This window comes from Ambystoma mexicanum, chromosome 7p (assembly GCF_040938575.1).
Source record: "Ambystoma mexicanum isolate Mex_15411 chromosome 7p, UKY_AmexF1_1, whole genome shotgun sequence".
Lineage (NCBI taxonomy): Eukaryota > Metazoa > Chordata > Amphibia > Caudata > Ambystomatidae > Ambystoma > Ambystoma mexicanum.
This window is the reverse complement of record NC_090939.1, coordinates 464,809,665-464,826,834: the sequence shown is the minus strand read 5'-3', so window position 1 is coordinate 464,826,834 and position 17,170 is coordinate 464,809,665. Positions and strand designations below refer to the sequence as shown.

At 46.9% G+C, this 17,170-nt stretch overlaps 1 protein-coding gene across 3 annotated transcripts in view; it reads right to left on the bottom strand.

The window, feature by feature from the left end:
• Positions 1-17,170, bottom strand: part of SLC35A5 (solute carrier family 35 member A5) — a 540,034-nt gene that overhangs the window by 369,958 nt on the left and 152,906 nt on the right. For all 3 annotated transcript variants that reach the window (XM_069636487.1, XM_069636486.1, XM_069636488.1), the window contains exon 3: positions 6,924-7,022. In XM_069636487.1, coding sequence (XP_069492588.1) covers positions 6,924-7,022 — 99 coding nt within the window. The remainder of the gene's footprint in view (positions 1-6,923; positions 7,023-17,170) is intronic.

The following is a 17,170-nucleotide window of genomic DNA, read 5'->3' as shown; positions in this document are numbered from 1 at the left end:
TTATAAATGCCATATCATATCATATCATTTGTATTTTGTATTTATTATGTTTATATAGCGCTTTAGTCCAAAACGCTGTTCAATTTTAACAACTGAATACATATATCATAACAGTAGAAGCAATTTACAATTATGAATCGGACCAACAAAACAGTAAGTAGAGCAATTAAACTTAAGGGAAGAGGGAGGGTAGGGCAGTAGAACTGAGAGGGGGGGGAGGAGGGGGAGGGAAACAGAAGGGGGTTATAAGGGCGAGAATGGGGTGGGAGGGGGGAGATGATCATGGGGAAAAGATAAAGGAAGGAGGGAGAGCAAGAAGGGGGAGGGTTTCATGGCGGGGGATGGAGAAGGAGAGATTTAAGGGAGGTGCGGAAGGAGGAGAAGGTAGGTATAGAGCGGATTGAGAGAGGTAAGTAGTTCCAGTGCAGGGGGGCTAGGAGCTGGAAGGAGCAGAAACGGGAGGGGGCACAAGGGGATGGAGGTACAATGAGAATGAAGTGGTCAGCAGAACGAAGGGAGCGGGAGGGAGTGTAGAAAGAGAGGAGGGAGGAGAGATAAGAGGGAGCCAGACCAAGGAGATATTTAAAGACTAAGCAGAGGAAATTAAATTTAAGTTGAGAGTGAAAGGGAAGCCAGTCAAGGGAAGCAGAAATGGAGTCACGGGAGGTAAGGAGACAGAGGGTACGTACGGCAGAATGGTAGATAGATTTGAAGGGGGTGAGATGAGAAGTAAGTAGTCCAAATAGTAAGGAGGAGCAGTAGAAGAGGCGAGAGAAGATAAGGGAGGGGATTAAAGGTTTAGTAGCATGGAAAGTGAGGGAGGGGCAGACTTTGCGAATATTAAAGAGGTGGTAGCGACAGGCACGAGAGGTGAGAGAGATATGATGGGAAAAGGAGAGAGAGAGGAGTCAAAGTGAATGCCTAAGTTGCCATCGTGGGCAGAGATGGGGAGATTAGAGGGAGGAAAGTGAATGAAAGGTGGAGGAGAGGGAGCGGGGAAGAGAGTTGGAGGGGAAGAATAAGACTTCAGTGTTATCAGTATTGAGGGAAAGAACGCGGGAAGGCATCCTGTTTTTAATGGCAGCAAGACAGGAAGAGAGTTTAAGGTGGAGGTCGGTAGAGAAGGAAGAGAAGGAAAGGAAGAGCTGAGTGTCATCAACATAGAAATAGTGAGAAATACCGAATGAGGAGATAACAGGGCCAAGGAGGGAGGTGTAGAGTGAGAAAAGGAAAGGGCCAAGCACCGAGCCTTGGGGTACGCCATATTCCAGAGGCTGGGATGGTGAGGAACGGCGGACGGAGAGGGTCGGTTGGAGCAGACGAGGGGTGGGCTTTGGAGAGGCGGATCGACACGTCAGAGGGGGAGACAGACGAGAAGTCAGACACGCAGGTTGAGGGGGAGAGGGGGTGGGGAGTAAGAAGAGCAATTGATTTTTTGCCGAAGGGCAAGAATCTTGGGGGAGAAGTTTGCAAAGTCAGAGGGAGAAATGGTGGAAGAGGCTGAAGGATCTGGGGTAGGAGAGGATAAAAGACGAGAGAGGGTTTGGAAGATGCAGCGAGGGTGAGAGGCTTGGGAGTGGAGAAGGTTAGAGTAGTAGGAACGTTTAGCCGAGGAGAGACAAGAGTCATAAAGAGAGTGGTAAGAGAAATATGAGGTTTGGTTGGAAAGCGAAGGAGATTTGAGCCAGAGTCTCTCGAGATGTCGGAGGAGACGACGCATGGAGAGAAGTTGAGGAGAGAGCCATGGTTGAGAGGGTTTCCGGGTTGGACGGAAGAAGGAAAGGGGGTAAACAAGATCAAGAGAGGAGGAGATGGAAGAGGAAAGAGTGGAAAGTGCATCATTGGCCGAAAGTGAAGAGAAATCTTGGAGAGAGGGGAGAGAAGAAGAGCAAGTGTCGAGAAAGAGGGAGGGATCAAAGTTGCGAAGGTCGCGTCGGGAAAAGATGGAAGACGAGGGCATAGGAGAAGGATGGGGAAGGGGAGTAAGGGTGAAGTAGAGTTAAGCATGATCAGAGAGATAGATAGGTAGTGTAGAGACGGTAGAAGAGGGAGAGGAAGAGTTGAAGTTAAGGTCAAGAGTGGAGCCAGAGGAAGGAAGAGGGGAAAGGAAGTAGGAGTCCAGGATGGAGAAAAGGGGTGAGGAATGAGGGGGAGAAGGGAGGTGAAGATTAAAGGCGCCGAGTACTGTTAGAGGAGAGGGGGAGGGAGAGATGAGTGAAAGGAGGTGATTGAGGTCGTCGTAGAAGGAAGAAAGAGCGCTAGGGGGGCGATAGATGATTAGAAAGGAGATGAGGTGAGGAGAGAAAAGGATTTGTAAAGGAATTCGAAGGAAGGGAAAGAAGGAAGAGATGGTGAGGAGGTAGAGGAGAGGTATTTAGGGTGAAAGAGGAGGCCAATACCTCTGCCACGACCAGTAGAGCGAGATATGATAAAGGATGAAGAGGAAGTGGTTAGAGAAGCAGGGACAGTAGTGTTGTGAGGGGGGATCCAGGTTTCAGTTAGACATAGGAAATGAAGGTTGAGACGAAAGAACATGTCCAAAACTGCAGCGGTCTTATTTCAGAGGGATCTGGCGTTCCAGAGAGCAATGTTCATGAGTCTGGAAGGTTGAGCAGTGGGGGGGTAGAGAAGATTAGGACGGTGACAGAGGGTAGATGTGGAACGGGAAGGGATAATGGGGAGAGGGAATGAGGGGGGGGGGAGAGTATCGAGGACGGTGAGAAAGAGTTTCGGCAGGACGCCTAACAGAGGGGATGAGAGTGGTCTGATGAAGGAATAAAGAGGAAAAGAAGGGGAGGTGAGAGTAGAGGAAGAAGAAAGGAGGAGAGAGAGAAGGTGTAAAGGGGAGAAGTCAAACAGGATGGGGGAAAGAAACTAGGAACAGAGCAGCAAGGAGTAGCAGAGCAAGAGAAACTAGGAACAGAGCAGCAAGGAGTAGCAGAGCAAGAGGAGAAGTTAGAGGTAGTTGATCCTTTAGGATGGAAAGATTAAGTGTCAATGTAGGCAGCAGGAGGCCGCAGAGCGGAAAGGGTGAGCGGCCACAGGAGGCAGGAAAGGGAGTGATACTGGGAGTGGAAGGCCTAGAAGGTGGCAGGCAGCCCAAAACCAGGTGGTGGGATTAGATGAACCGAGGCGCTGAGGGGAATGGGTGAGCGACCACAGGAGGCAGGACAGGAATAGATACTGGGAGTGGAGGGCCTTGGGGGTGGCAGGCGATAGGGGTCAGGGTGGGATCAGATGGAAGAGGTGGTGGGAGGTTCGCTGTCAGAGTGGGGCCGGGCGACGCCGCAGTTGATCCTTTAGGATGGTGCGAACAGGGACCAAAGTAGGCAGCACAGGCCGGGAGATGGTGGGCAGTATGATGGGTGGAAGTGGCCAGATGGTGGCAGACAAAGGTTCAGAAAGGAATACCAGGTAGGAAGTCTGCAGCTGTCACTCTTCTGTGAGGTATAGATAGCAAGCACAATATGGGCTAGGAGCAGAGATAAACAGTGAGGGGGCGCTGGAGGAGGTGGACTGGTTGGCAAAGGATAGAGAGCCGGGTATCACTCAGAAGCAGTTGTGGAGGTCCTCTGCTCACGTCTAGTTGGAGTTGCCGGTGGTAGCAAGGTGGACAGAAGCAGGGAACGGAGGCAGGAGATAGTCAGTGGAGGATTCAGACAGAGGCAGGCACACTGCTGGAGGAGACAGGCGGATTGAGGAGTCTGCGTAGCTGGAGGTGGTTGCAAAGGCAGACAAATGGGCCAGCGTAGAAGATGGGCCAGCGCTGAGAATCATACAGTGGCCGAGTCATACAGTATCAGTGGAGTGGATAATCATACAGTAAAATCTAAAACACATTTGCGTACCAGAGCATATGCAAACCAGTTCACTCCGACACCACTTCTTTTTTTTAAAAAAAAATCTGCATAAGTTTAACCAGTTCTTATTAGCTTGTTACTGGGCCTTACTGTGCTTTTCTTTTATAAAGGTGGCAGGGAGCTGAGGCAACTCAGCACCTTATTGTATAACTGATTGAGCAGCCTCTCTGGGGCTTGCTTTAAATTAACGGCCGGAAAGGAACCGTAAAATTATGTTAAATTGTTTGGCTGTATAAAATGTAGATTACATGCAGGCAACTTGGGAGCATTTAACATTCAGCACTGTAATCTGAGAGCTTTGCTTATTCCCCAAACTACAAAAAAATGAAACCAGCGCACGGTCTGACAAGACTACTGGTGTGACTTGACATGTTAATAAGATCAATGTTAAAGTCTAAGACTAAGGGCCTCATTACACGGTAGGCGGTGGACCAAGGTGCTGTTAGCACCTTGGTCCATGCCGGTAAAATACCGGCACCGCCTTGGAGGAAAGGGGAATTACCGCCCTATTCCAAGGTTGGCGGGGCAGTAATTCCCCCTTCCCCCATTGCCCTTCCCCATTCCCATTTTTGCCCCATAGGGCTCTATGGGAATGGGGAAGGCGCCAATTACGGTGCCGCAAATTGCAGTACCGTAATTAGCACCCTGGTCCCTTTGCGGGTTGGTTTTTAACACCTGCTAAAAAGCAGGCGTTAAAGTACCAACCCGCAAAGGGACCTCGTAGTAAGGCGGTAAGGGTTTACCGGTACCGGTAAACCCTTACCGCACTACGTGTAATGAGGCCCTAAGTCCAATGAAAGCCCTGCTGAATGAGTTGGGCGAGTTGCACGTTGTTTAAAGCACAAAATGTCTAAAATATTAAAACATTCTTGCACTAAAATCAAATCTATCTAGATGTAGACTACAATCACCCATAAGAATACAAAGTTTGAAGTTCCTCACATAGGGACTGAAATGGAGTTAGAATCAAAGATTAATATTTAGGAGGATGGTAAAGGACTGTAAAGAATGTAAAAAATGTTTTTAAAAAAATCCACTCCCGCGGGGAATGTAATAGACAAATGTTTTAAAGCGGAACATGACTGAGTTTGCACTAAGGTTTCTTCAAAATCTGAGAAAGCAATAGCCCCACCCCTCCCTTTTTATTTCTACAGTTTTTAGAGTGACTCATAAACCCTTTGGGTAGCAGTTTATTTAATACTAGTGTACAGGCCCGAGTACACGGGCCAAAGTGCAGGTTTTCATTGACACAGTAGGAACACCATATATCTTAAGCCTACAGCTCGCTCTAGCGGTGACAACAGGTGAAGCTGTGCAAATTGGACCACTGTATATCCTAAGGCAATCGCTCCATCTAGCAAAGCATTCCGTGCGTGTGGGTCTTCTCTACTGCACAGGATAGCATCGGGCAAACATACATCTGGCCTTTTATTATAAGTAGATAATACGGCGGTCTTGCAGATCATCTTCTATCATCAAATCATGGATCTCAGTGGCATGTTTAACGACTGATCGAGCATTTGAGAGCACAATTTTAACTACATGATAATTTTCGTGAGCCTTAATATTACATTTCATGTAGATATCTCAATGGATGAATGCATATTGCCAATTATTGGAGAATCTATAGGCTGATCCGTCAGACAAAACATCTGCTTGGAGCAAAGCATGGGTTAAAAGAAAAGTGCCTTACTGTTTCTTGCTATTCAGCCACTGTTGACCGCCACGATTTTTTATTTCCCAGTAAAAACATTATGCAGGCATGATGAGGTGTGCAACTGGACCAACAAGGCACTGCAATTTTGTGTGGATGATGTTGGCATATCTGTAGTGTACAGAGAAAATGTGATGCCAGCTTCAATATTAGCATGTCTGTGAGGCCAAAATTAAGCATGCCGTCAAAGTGGCATAAGAATTGCCCCAAGAAGTGTCACAATCCCCTCTCCCCCGATTTTCCCTACATCACTCATTGTGCTTAGAATAACCCAAAAGTCATGTCCTACTAAACCCGGATTCGCCCAATTGGACTAATTGCCCCTGAATTAGTTATTGCCTCTAGAACTGCCCATATCATGTCCACTTCCCAAGAGCCTCATTGCCTGTAGAGAATGCCCCATGTCACTAATTTACCAAGAAATGCACATTATCTCGTAGCCCTAAAACTGTATAATAAAGCATAAAACTACCCCTTCATTTACTGCAAGTCCCTCATTGTATACAATCCTACCATATTTACCCTGAAATGACTAATTACACTAAGTGCCACAGAATGGCCCAATTCCACCCTATAAATGTCCCATGCTGGGACCTACAGCCCCCTGCATTTCTCATGTTGGTCACTGCAGGTCAACCTCATTGTCCCCAGAACTTCCTTCCCCATGTCACTCCCACAGCCCCTAGAACAGTCCCATTCCACGCCCTACTCCTGCCTTCACACAATTACGCTCACAAATAAACACAGACACGTTATTTTCTTAACAAACTTGTCAGCAGCTTGGTCACTCACTTCACAGCAGCTCGCAGCTCCTGTGGAAACGGGGAGAGCAATGCTAATCACCTCTACCTGAGTACTGTTATCTCTGTAAGCCACAGGAGACCCAAGAGGAGCAGACCTCACAGCCCTAAGCATGCACTGTTCTGCACCGGACCAAAGGCTTTCCAATGGTCTGTCCAGCACAGCATAGCACTATTGAGCCACACATAGGAACCCATGTTCATACTACGGCCGTGCAGAAATAGATTGTGTGCTACCCTTCTTTCTGCATGGGTAGCCAGTGCGGACCCCTCAGCCAGTCTGAGGGTTGCCTTGAAATCTACTTTTGAAATGGACTGGCACCCTGACAAGGAGCACCTGCCTACTTAAAGAGTGGGTGAGTTTGCTATAGCAACAACTGGAGAGAGTAACATTTTCGCAAATCAGTCGTGATGAATCATTATTTGAACAGTAAGCAGCTTCTTGGAAGGCAATTTATCAACAGTTCAATAGACATAAAAAGCTACTTTAACAAACTATAGAAAATACTAAGGTTAGATGACCAACAGTAAAGACTATATGCAAATTACCTCTTATGATTGCCCAGACGGACAGGGCCATACAAACGAGGAGCTTCACTGCTTCTGCGCACAAATTGACTGTGGCTGGAAGATAATCATATTTGTTCTCTAAAACACAGAAGGATTCAAGGTATAAATGGATACCAAAAAGGGGTTTTGACAAAAACAAATTAAAAAGAGCACTTATAACATTTTATTACCAGAAAACTTACAGTCAAATAAGGTGAAGGAAATGTAAATCTTCATACTTGAAGAATGAAAAATACATTTAGACAAATAATGTACCTGTCGGACGGGTTTGTATGTGTGTTTGTTCTTTTATATCCGTTGCATCGGCCACATCATCCCCACATGTCAACATTGGTGTGCCCCCAATGGATCTACCATACTTTTCGTACACAGCCTTTTGAGGAGCTTTTCATCATGTTACTAATAGTTGCCTCCTTGCCATTCAGCCGGGGCGATAGCGCCTACACATTCATGTTCTGGCTCTGGCCAAAAGCACAACGCAAGGGAGCTGGAGAGTGTGACATAGGCTTCTTTCCAAGGACAGTCCTTCAGATGCCCATTACGTTCTATAGCTTCAGTGTCTGTGGGGTTGAAAGCCTACCCGGAGTAACCCTGCTAGATAAGGCACCAGAGTTGAAACTTGGTGCAAGCTTCATCAAGTAGGTCTCAAGATTCGATCAACCCACGGTTGTTACTTTTGATGCATTCTGTAAATTATAAATGTTACACCCTTGGCATTTATTTAGTATTTATTAATTGTTTTGGCATATTGTGGTGTTTGTGTGCAGGAAATAAGTACTGGCCGTAAGTGCCAGCGAATGGGTGCAAGGTTTGTGATGTATTCATTTTTATTCATATCCTGTTTTTTTACGTACATTTTGAATGCACGGGGCAGATTGGAATGCATTACATCCAGCACCGAAAGAAATTATCTACATTGCACTGCCCGATGAATCACAGATTCACCACCTTGGTCAAAAGGGGTGTTCAGCTCAAGCTGCCCACCCCTCACTTACCTCTCCCCAGCTGTTCACACCTGACAAAAGTGAAAAAGTACTACCGTTTTGGACTCATTAAGCCTACAGTATTTGGTGCTGTGACACACAGTTTAACTTTTATTTTATGTATGTTTTATCTACAGTAAATATATTGACGCAACCTAAAAGTCATCATACAGTACATCTTCAAAAGCATTGAGGGGAAGTAACACGTCACTGTTCCCTCGCTGACCTTCCCTCTCCCACATACTCGCACACATATCCAAGTGTGGACTTTAGCAAAACCCACACTACCTAGGGCCCAGCACCTTTTCAGTTGAACCTACCCTCCCATGGCTGTAAGTCTACAATGAAATGGCGTCACAGATGGCTACAAAAAACACCAACATTTAAAGAAGGTTCAAGGGTTTTTATTGTTATTTTATAGGGGGTTCACCTAAGGACCATTGCTCTCTCTCTCTCTCACATCTGCCCCTGGGCTTCTCCCTCCCTAGCCCAGGCTTCCTTAATCCTCAAGTTGGTCACTGGGAGATCAGTAACCCCTACCACCTGAAGTCTGACTGGCTAATGAGGAGGACCTAAAAAGCAAAAGCCTAATATGTCCGACTTCCTCTGGGGTCTTTAAGGTGGATCCTAACATGGTCTCCCACAAGCACTGCTGGACTTTGAAACAGGTATTTGTGCTTTCCACCCACCTAGATCTCAACTTACTCTTCTCCTGCTCACACTCTTAATTCCTTATTCTGATATTCTTTGCATTCTTCTACTCGCTTCCTATGCTTCCGCCCATTCATTATTTTCTCTGCTTCTGCTCTGTTATTCTATCGCACATCTACTCCTTACTCCTACTCTCAACTCCAACTACTTTCCAATCCCCACTACTCTCCACCCATCTCTCTCTCACACACTCAGCCTCCGTTCCCTCGGTCTTCTTCCCGTCAGTCGCACTTACTCCTCTACTCTGCTAATTAATCCTGAAAATAAACAGTTACAAAAAGCTACCAGGGACAAACCTGGAAACACATAGACCAGATGAGAAGTTAAAGGTGGTGCTTAATCATTGTGTGGGGCGGCAAGGAACCCTTTTGGAGCTTATGGGGAGAGAAACCACAAAACATTCTGCATTTTGATTAGCTTCTTAATTTTTACTTTTGAGTCAAGTCCTTTTCTGTTGTTAGAAGTAGAATGCCATATTCTATATTACATTCACAAATCAAAAGAGGTGTGCCTGAGAATGTCTTGTTCTACAAGATACAATATCTGAGGAACAGTAGTTGTGCAGGGAGACCAGAAGTGATCACAATCTCAGATGTGCTACTCAATTAGTAAAACTGAGTAACTGAGCAAGTTGTACACAGATTCCTGTCTGCCTGGTGCGTGGTACTATTGCCAACAAGGAGTGTGTCTGTCAGAATGTTATTAGTAGCAAACGGAATCTTAACTTGCATGCAGCAAAGCAGTTTTCACAGCATATGTTAGCGTGGCCACAAACGGTCTAGCGCTGAGGGAAGGGGTGCCGGAAACTGGGGTACACAGGTTTGTCTGCCAACATACAAAGATAATTTCTTTTAGGAGACCAGTGGGAGGACATAGTTGAAGTTGGAACACATCTCGGTCCACTGCTCAGAAACGGAATGTGGTCATGAGCACCTCTACCTCCTCCAGCCTACTTCTGCAGGAGTCTGTCCTGATACATTCTGGTTTCACCATCACCGTCTTGTGTCCAATGCTGGATTTTACTTTTATGGACTTGATTCATTCACGGTGCGTCACCCTTTCTCAACTCTCATGCTGGACTTCCTTTGCATCTTTTACTCCCATCTTCATCTTGTATCCTGGCTTGCAACATTGTGTTACTACGGACTTCTGCATTTGTATTCGCTCTCCCCTCTTGCTTCTCCACTCTTTTGGACTGCTTACTCTCTGTTCTCTCCTCCTCTCCCTTTCTCCCTTTTCCTATCTCCTCCCCTTACTTTCTTCTATGCACTTACACTATCAGAATTGTCCCTGGACCGAATATGATAGCAACCTCGTCTGTTTCCTCCACCCTCGAAAGGCGCAACTCATGCAGCTGCTCGCAGCTGACGGGCGGCACCTGGCGGGTCATCATGACAACATATAAAGCTGAGGAACCTCGCGCAGTTTCACGTAGGGGTTTGTGGAGCTGGTTAAGGAGCGGAGAAAGAAGGAGGTAAAAGGGATGATGGGCAGTAACTGGGGCTTGTGTCCAGCAGATTTTAATGTGAGAGAACTCTAATATACATATACGTTTCAGGCTTCACGCTCTTTAAGAGATACCAAAGGTGAAAATACACACTTAAAGCCCCCCGTACGGACAAAGGTACGAGAATGACCTTATTAACATCTGTACCATGCATTTACCAAGTATCAACACGTAGGAATAACTCATTAGAATACATTTTCTCTCTTCTTTTCTATGCTAATTGGACCATTGTAAACAACGTTGGTATGTACTCTTCAAATTGTTTGGGAACATTTTGGGTAAAAAATGAATTGACATACAGCTGGGTCTATTAAAATATGTTGTTTTTGTAAATGTTTGTTTTGTACATTGTGAACATATAGCCCTGACGGTGGTGCTTGGAACCGAAATGCATTGGCACAATAGTGTTCTTCATAGACCATTGGGTCTTTTTGCCTCAGCAATCGTGTGAATAAACACGTTTTGAAAAATGTAATTGAAGTACAGCGTTTTCACATACCCATCGGAAGAATCGCTATTCCTTTTCAAAATAACTTAAGAAAAAGGAGAACTATAGATTGCAAAGCACATCCTTAGAAGTAGTGGAACAAATGAATACAGCTCCAGTTGGAGCAATTTGTGAGCACCAGTGATAATTAGATGGTCTCCACCTGATTTTTTTCGGTTGCAGTGTTCATTAAGGCTCTTTGGTCATAGGGCTCTTTTTTTGATCTGGTAGCTCCTAGTACGCACAAAAACATATCAACCACAAAGAAGAAGTAAATACATTGGAAGGTTTTAACGAAAATAAAAAGTAGTGCCCACCTCTACCCCCCCTTTCAAGAAACCTGTGATTTGTCACAGGAAGTAAAAACAAATGTTTTAAAAAGAATTGGAATTAAAAGTATATAACTTGTTGTCCGTACACACCAAAGGAAGAAGAGGATGACCTTACCGTTCTATTCAGTACTCTTGCAAACTCAAGCCAAAAACGCAGGGTCTCCTCAATGAGGATGACCTTCCTTTTGATACACCCCTCTGTTCATTTAAATATATAAAAACAAAGGTGCAGTTCAAATGAAAGAGCAGAAAATAGCATCAGGTACGCGCCAGGCTGTTGTAACAAGGATAGGTCTCAATACCGACACTATTGTACATATGTAATGCAAGGAATAAGGTCAGCACTAACCAGATTAAGCTTGGGCTCAGCCGCTATTTCTAGAGGTTGTCTGGTGGCAAAACAGGCTCTGTTCGCACTCTAGATAGTGTAAGAAGCATGAACTAACTGGGCCGCCTTACGAAGTTTGCATATAGTTCCTAAGGAGTGTATCCCTTACCTAAATAGACAGAATGAAGGCCTGTGACTTTTGAGTGACTAGAGTAGCAGTTTCAGAGCAATCCACAGTAAAGACGAGCACGGAAAACCAGGAAGAAGGAGGGAATTAATATGGTTAGTAGGGACCTACCCCCAGGCGGCATGACGATGCACTAAAAACTGGATGGTGCACATTATTTAGTCAAAACACCAGAGCATCCTTAGCCCAGTGCACAACAAAGCCCTCCAGGGTTCAGCAATCCATAATCCCACAGACTCAGAGAGCAAGAAACCACGATAAAAATAGGGCAATCCAAAGGGCAGTCCAATAAACATCAACCGTTTGTTACCAGGTAATCAAAAAACAGACAAACCAAATCGGAATCCAAAGCAGGCGGTAGTGCAGAAACAGGGTCAAGAGAAGTTCAAGAAAAGAGGTATGGAAACCAGGATGCACAGGTACTTACTTCAATCAGAGGCGCTGGCACCATTGTGAGGCTGTTCTTTATGGTCCTTGGGATGAAGAAGTGGCGTGCTGACGTTGCGCCTTGCGTCGGGTTACCATGGTGATGTTTTAGTTACTTACCTGTAACTGTGTTTTTCCAGCATTGGTATCTTTCATAGATTCAGATGCTTGAATATTCCCCGTCGACAGACTGGGAATCCTCAGTGATAAAAATTCATTAATAACATTTTTCCATATACATCCATTCTCCCCTTGAGAATGCATGCAATTACTCCATTGTGGCCTATGCGCCATTCTATTGTGTAGTCCCTCCACCGCACATTGGTCCTTTATGGCCCCAACCAATGAGGTGGCAGGGCTTAAACTCCGCCCCGGCAGCCATCTTCAGATTTTGAACCGTAGAGACTACAGTACGATGGATGCTGAGCATAGGAGAAGCCTTTCAGGGGAGGCGGGAGGCGCATGTGAATCTATGAAAGATACCAATGCTGGAGAAATACAGTTACAGGGAAGTAACTAAAACTTCTCAGCATTGGATCTTTCATAGATTCAGATGCTTGAATAGAATACCAAGCAGTTAAAACATGCCCCATCATATACATATATGCATAAATACAGGTTTCTGATCAAACCTTTATGCCGCAACACAAAGGTTACATACTCGGGGAAAGGTAGGAAAAGGAGGCTGGTCCTACCTTATGCAAAGAGATGGTGGAGCACTGCCTGTCCAACTGCAGTTTCTTTGTTGGAATCTTCAGCCAGGCAGTAGTGTTTAGCGAACGTGTGCAGAGTGCTCCACGTGGCGGCTCTGCATATGTCCTTCAAGGCCGCCCCTGCGTGGAATGCTGTTGGAGCCGCCCTCCCTCTGGTGGAGTGCACTGGCGGCGGTCTACTTAGAGGGTCGCCTTTTATCTGATGGCAGTGGGTGATGCAGGACGAAACCCAGCGTGCCAGACCTTGTTTAGAGATATGCTGTCCCTTGGTAGGGCCAGAGAAAGCAATGAACAGTCGGTTTGAGGAGCGGAACTCCTTGGTTCTCTGCAGGTAAAACTTCAGTACTCTCGCAACGTACAGAGAGTAATGCTCTTTCTGCTTCAGAAGTGTGATTCCAGAAAAAAGGTTGGCAAAACAATGCGCTCAGTGAGTGTCATTTCCGACAGTACCTTGGGAAGGAACTTAGGATGTGGCCTTAAAATGACACGGTCGTTGTGGAACAAAGTAAACAGAGGTTCAGAAGACAAAGCTTGCAACTCACTGATCCTTCTGGCTGATGTGATGGCTATCAAAAAGGCTGTTTTCCAAGATTTACGTCGCATCTGTGTATGGGTTCGAAGGGAGGTTCCACGAGGGATGTCAAGACGGTATTCAGGCTCCAGTTCGGAATTGGCGTGGGCGTAGGAGGAGAAGTACGCATCAGCCCTTTCAGAAAGACTTTAACCGCCGGCAAAGAGAGGAAGGATTGCACCTCCGGATTTGTTGTGTACGCTGCTATGGCTTACAGAGGGACCTTGATGGAGGACAATGAAAGCCCTGTCTTAGCTAGGCACAGTAAATATGGTAGAACTTGGTCAACCGAAACGGTGAGAGGATCGAGGGCAGCTCTCTCGCACCACTTGGAAAATCTAGTCCATTTCCTAGTGTAGGTGACTCGTGTCGACGGGGCTCTCGCGGCCCTGACGATATCCCAACATTCTGATGGTATCTTAAGATTATCAGTCTACGCTGCTCAGGAACCATGCTCCCAGGGTCGTGGTGGAGGACCTTGCAGTTCTGTTGCGTCAACAGATATTGATGCCCCTTGAGGCAAATCGGGGGCCGCCGGGAGAGATGCTTCAGAGTAGAGTACCAGACTTGTCGCACCCAATCCGGCCCAATTGGGATCATTGAACAATTCTGTTCCTTCAACCTGCGAAGTACCCTCGCAATGAGCGGGATGGGGGGGAGGCATAGAGGAACCTTCCTGTCCAAGCCACTGAGAACGCATCTCCCAGTGATTGATACTCCGGGTACCTCGAGGCAAACCTTCAGCACCTCTTGTTGTCCTTGGTGGCAAGAGGTCGATCTGCGGATGGCCCCACAGGGCAAAATCTGCTGGATTTCCTTTTCGTCCAGCTCCCACTCATGCAATGACGTGTATTCCCTGCTTAGCTTGTCCGCTAGGACATTGTCCACTCCCGGAAGATGTTCTGCCTTGATCTGCACCCCATGGTGCAAGGCCCATACCCATAGCCTTTGGGCTTCTTGCAACAGGATCTCTGACCTTGTGACTCCCTGCTTGTTTGTGTAATGCATCGAGGTCGTGTTGTCTGTCTGGACTGAGTACCTGTCCAGCTACCACCGGCAGTAAAGCCTTCAGCGCCCACCTTATGGCCCTGAGCTCTAACACATTGATGTGGAGTTGGGACTTTTGCGCCGACCAAGTGCCTTTGGTTTGGAGGTCCGGAAGGTGAGCGCCCCAACCTGATAATGACGCGTCAGTCGTCAGCAGAAGGGTCGATGTTGGCGTCTGAAACGGCATCCCTTGAAGATTCTACGGAATATTGCACCATCGAAGAGCCTTGCGTAACGTAGATGGAATCTGGACGACATCTTCCCAACATCCGAGAGCTTGTTTCCATTGGTGGTCCAGGGCCTCCAGAACCGGTCTCATGCGAAGACTGCAATTTGGTATGAGGAATATGCACAAGGACACAATGCCCAGAAGGGATTCGTACGAACGTACCAATGTGGTCTGTTTCTCCAGGAAGGTTGAGCATAGAGTTGCTGCTACCCTTTCTGCCGATGGCCTCACCCTGGGAATGCTGGTATCGAATTTGGCGCCCAGTAAAAGAGCTGTCCTGCTGGGAACGGGGCAGGAGTTCTTGTTATTTATGAAGAAACATAACCCTTTTAGGAGGTGGATCATCCTTAAAACTGCTGAGCGAGCCCTGGCGGCGGAACATGCTTTTATCAACCAGTCATCCAAATATGGGAAGACTTCCATTCCTGTCCTCCTGAGCTTTGCAGCTACTGGTGCCAAGCATTTTGTGAAAACTCTTGGTGCCGATTTCAGCCCAAACGGGAGCACTCGGAACTGAAAATGAAGCTCTCCAATCGTGAAACTGAGGAACTGTCTGTGAGCTGGATGGATCGATATATGGAAGTAAGCGTCCTCCAAGTCTAAAGTTGAAAAGAAGTCGTTCTTGTTCAACCAAGGGGGCACTCCTTGCAATGCTACCATCTTGAATGTTATGCGTTTGATATATTTGTTGAGTGCCCTCAGGTCCAAGATAGGTCTCCATTGACCGTTTTTCTTTCTGATGAGGAAGAAGCAGGAGTAGAAACATTTTCCCCTCTGGGGGGTACGCCACCGGCTCTACCGCTGCTTTCTGGAGCAGATTTTGAACTTCAGACACGGCCTGTTTTAACATGTGCACCCTGTGCGAAAATGGAGGCAGGGAAGGAGGTTGGTCTAGAAATTCTAAAGTGTGACCCTCTCTGATCACCTGCAACACCCATTTGTCCGATGTAATTGACTGCCAGTGTTGAAGAACTGGCTTACCCTTCCGCCCCACCGGGGTGTGAGGTTGAGGGGACCAAATCGGATAGTCAGTTTTGTGTGCCTTGTGACTTCCCCTGGGTGGAGCCACGCCTGCCTCTATGGGATTATCTGTTGGAGGATTGATACTTCTTCTCTTGGTACGTGCTACCTTGCGCCTTCTGACCATAAGAGGAGCGGCCGTACCCTCGGTATTTAGAAGATGAGCTCCTAAAGGGGCGAAAAGACCGACGGTCCTTATCCTTGTCCTTTAAAGAACTGATGGCTCGGCCCGTGTCCGATTTGATTCCCTTCATGTGGTCATCTATTTTCTTCCCGAAGACCTCTTGTCCATCAAAGGGCATGTCCAATATCTGTGCTTGGACTTCAGGCCTGAAATTAGTAGCCTTCATCCAGGCCTGCCTTCTGAGTACTGTGCCATTGGCCATCTGTCTAAAGCCTGATTCGGCCACATCAACCGCTGCGTCGATCATATGTTCAGAGGTTGCTTCACCATCAGCGATTATCGATCTAGCCTCTTCCTGAAGCTCTGGTGGTAACTACTTAGCCAATTTGGACAGGGGTAGCCAAAGCTCGCTATCATATCTCGCAGTCATGGCCATCATGTTACCCGCTCTGATGTTAAGTGACACCGAAGCTGATACCTTCCTGCCCATGGCTTCTAGCTTACGTCCGTCCTTGTCCGGTGGTGCCGACAGCGGCGAAGCGGGATTGGCAAGCTTCTTCCTAGCTCAGACTGTGATAACACAGTCTGATTTTGTACGACCTCTCAAGCAAAGCAGAGCAGACTCGGGCGCTTTATATATTTCTTCTCTGGTCTGGACACCAGAGCCGGGGTAGACAAGGGCGTATATAAGATCTTGGATCCAGACTCCCAGATGGTGTCGAGGAGAGGAATGGTGGTAATCGTGGTCTTGCTTTTGTCCCTGTGCTCATAAAGCACGGATTTCTTTTCCTCTGTGTAACCTGAATTTTGAACAATTCTGCAGCCTTGCCGATTATGGTGTGGAAAGAAACCAGATCATCCGGCGGTGAAGCATCTGCTGGGGAATCTCTCCTCCTGGGCTCCTCGACGATATACTCGTCCCACTCACTGGCTCCGTCAGGATCCTGTGTAATTTCGCCTTCTTCTGGATCTGAGAATTCTCTAAAAGGATCCTCTTGCCAATCCGAGACTGAAACGGAGGATGGCACCATTTTGGGATCCCTATCCAGAGATTGAGGTCTATGCAATGATGGCGGTGATGGGACCCTTGTCGGTGAAGCACTGCGAGTCCTCTCCTAGACCGTCGAGGAGGCTCAGGTGATCGTGCCCTCTTCTGAGACCTACTCCTATGAGGTGAACTTCTTGATGTGCCTGGAGTTGGAGACGTGTCTCTCCAACGGGTTTCTGGTTCTAAGGGATCAGACGGCATGCTCTTCTCCCTTTGACTCATCCATGATCTGTTTTGTGGACGATAAATCCGATGACGAGGATCTTGCCATAGACGATCTCTTATGTGTAATCGTCGTCGATGAGGGTTTCGTCGACGGTGTGGCCGACGACAGGCCTTTATCTTTCACATCACTCGTGGACTGTTTCCCCCATCAACGAATGCCCCCCCGCACCCCACTGGCTTTTTGCAAACTCCTAGTTACCTTTGGAGGTAGATTTGGCTGACGAATGTGACTTTTTCTGGCTCGAAGAGTCCAGTGGAGGTAGAAAGGGTATTAACTCCAGCTTCCTC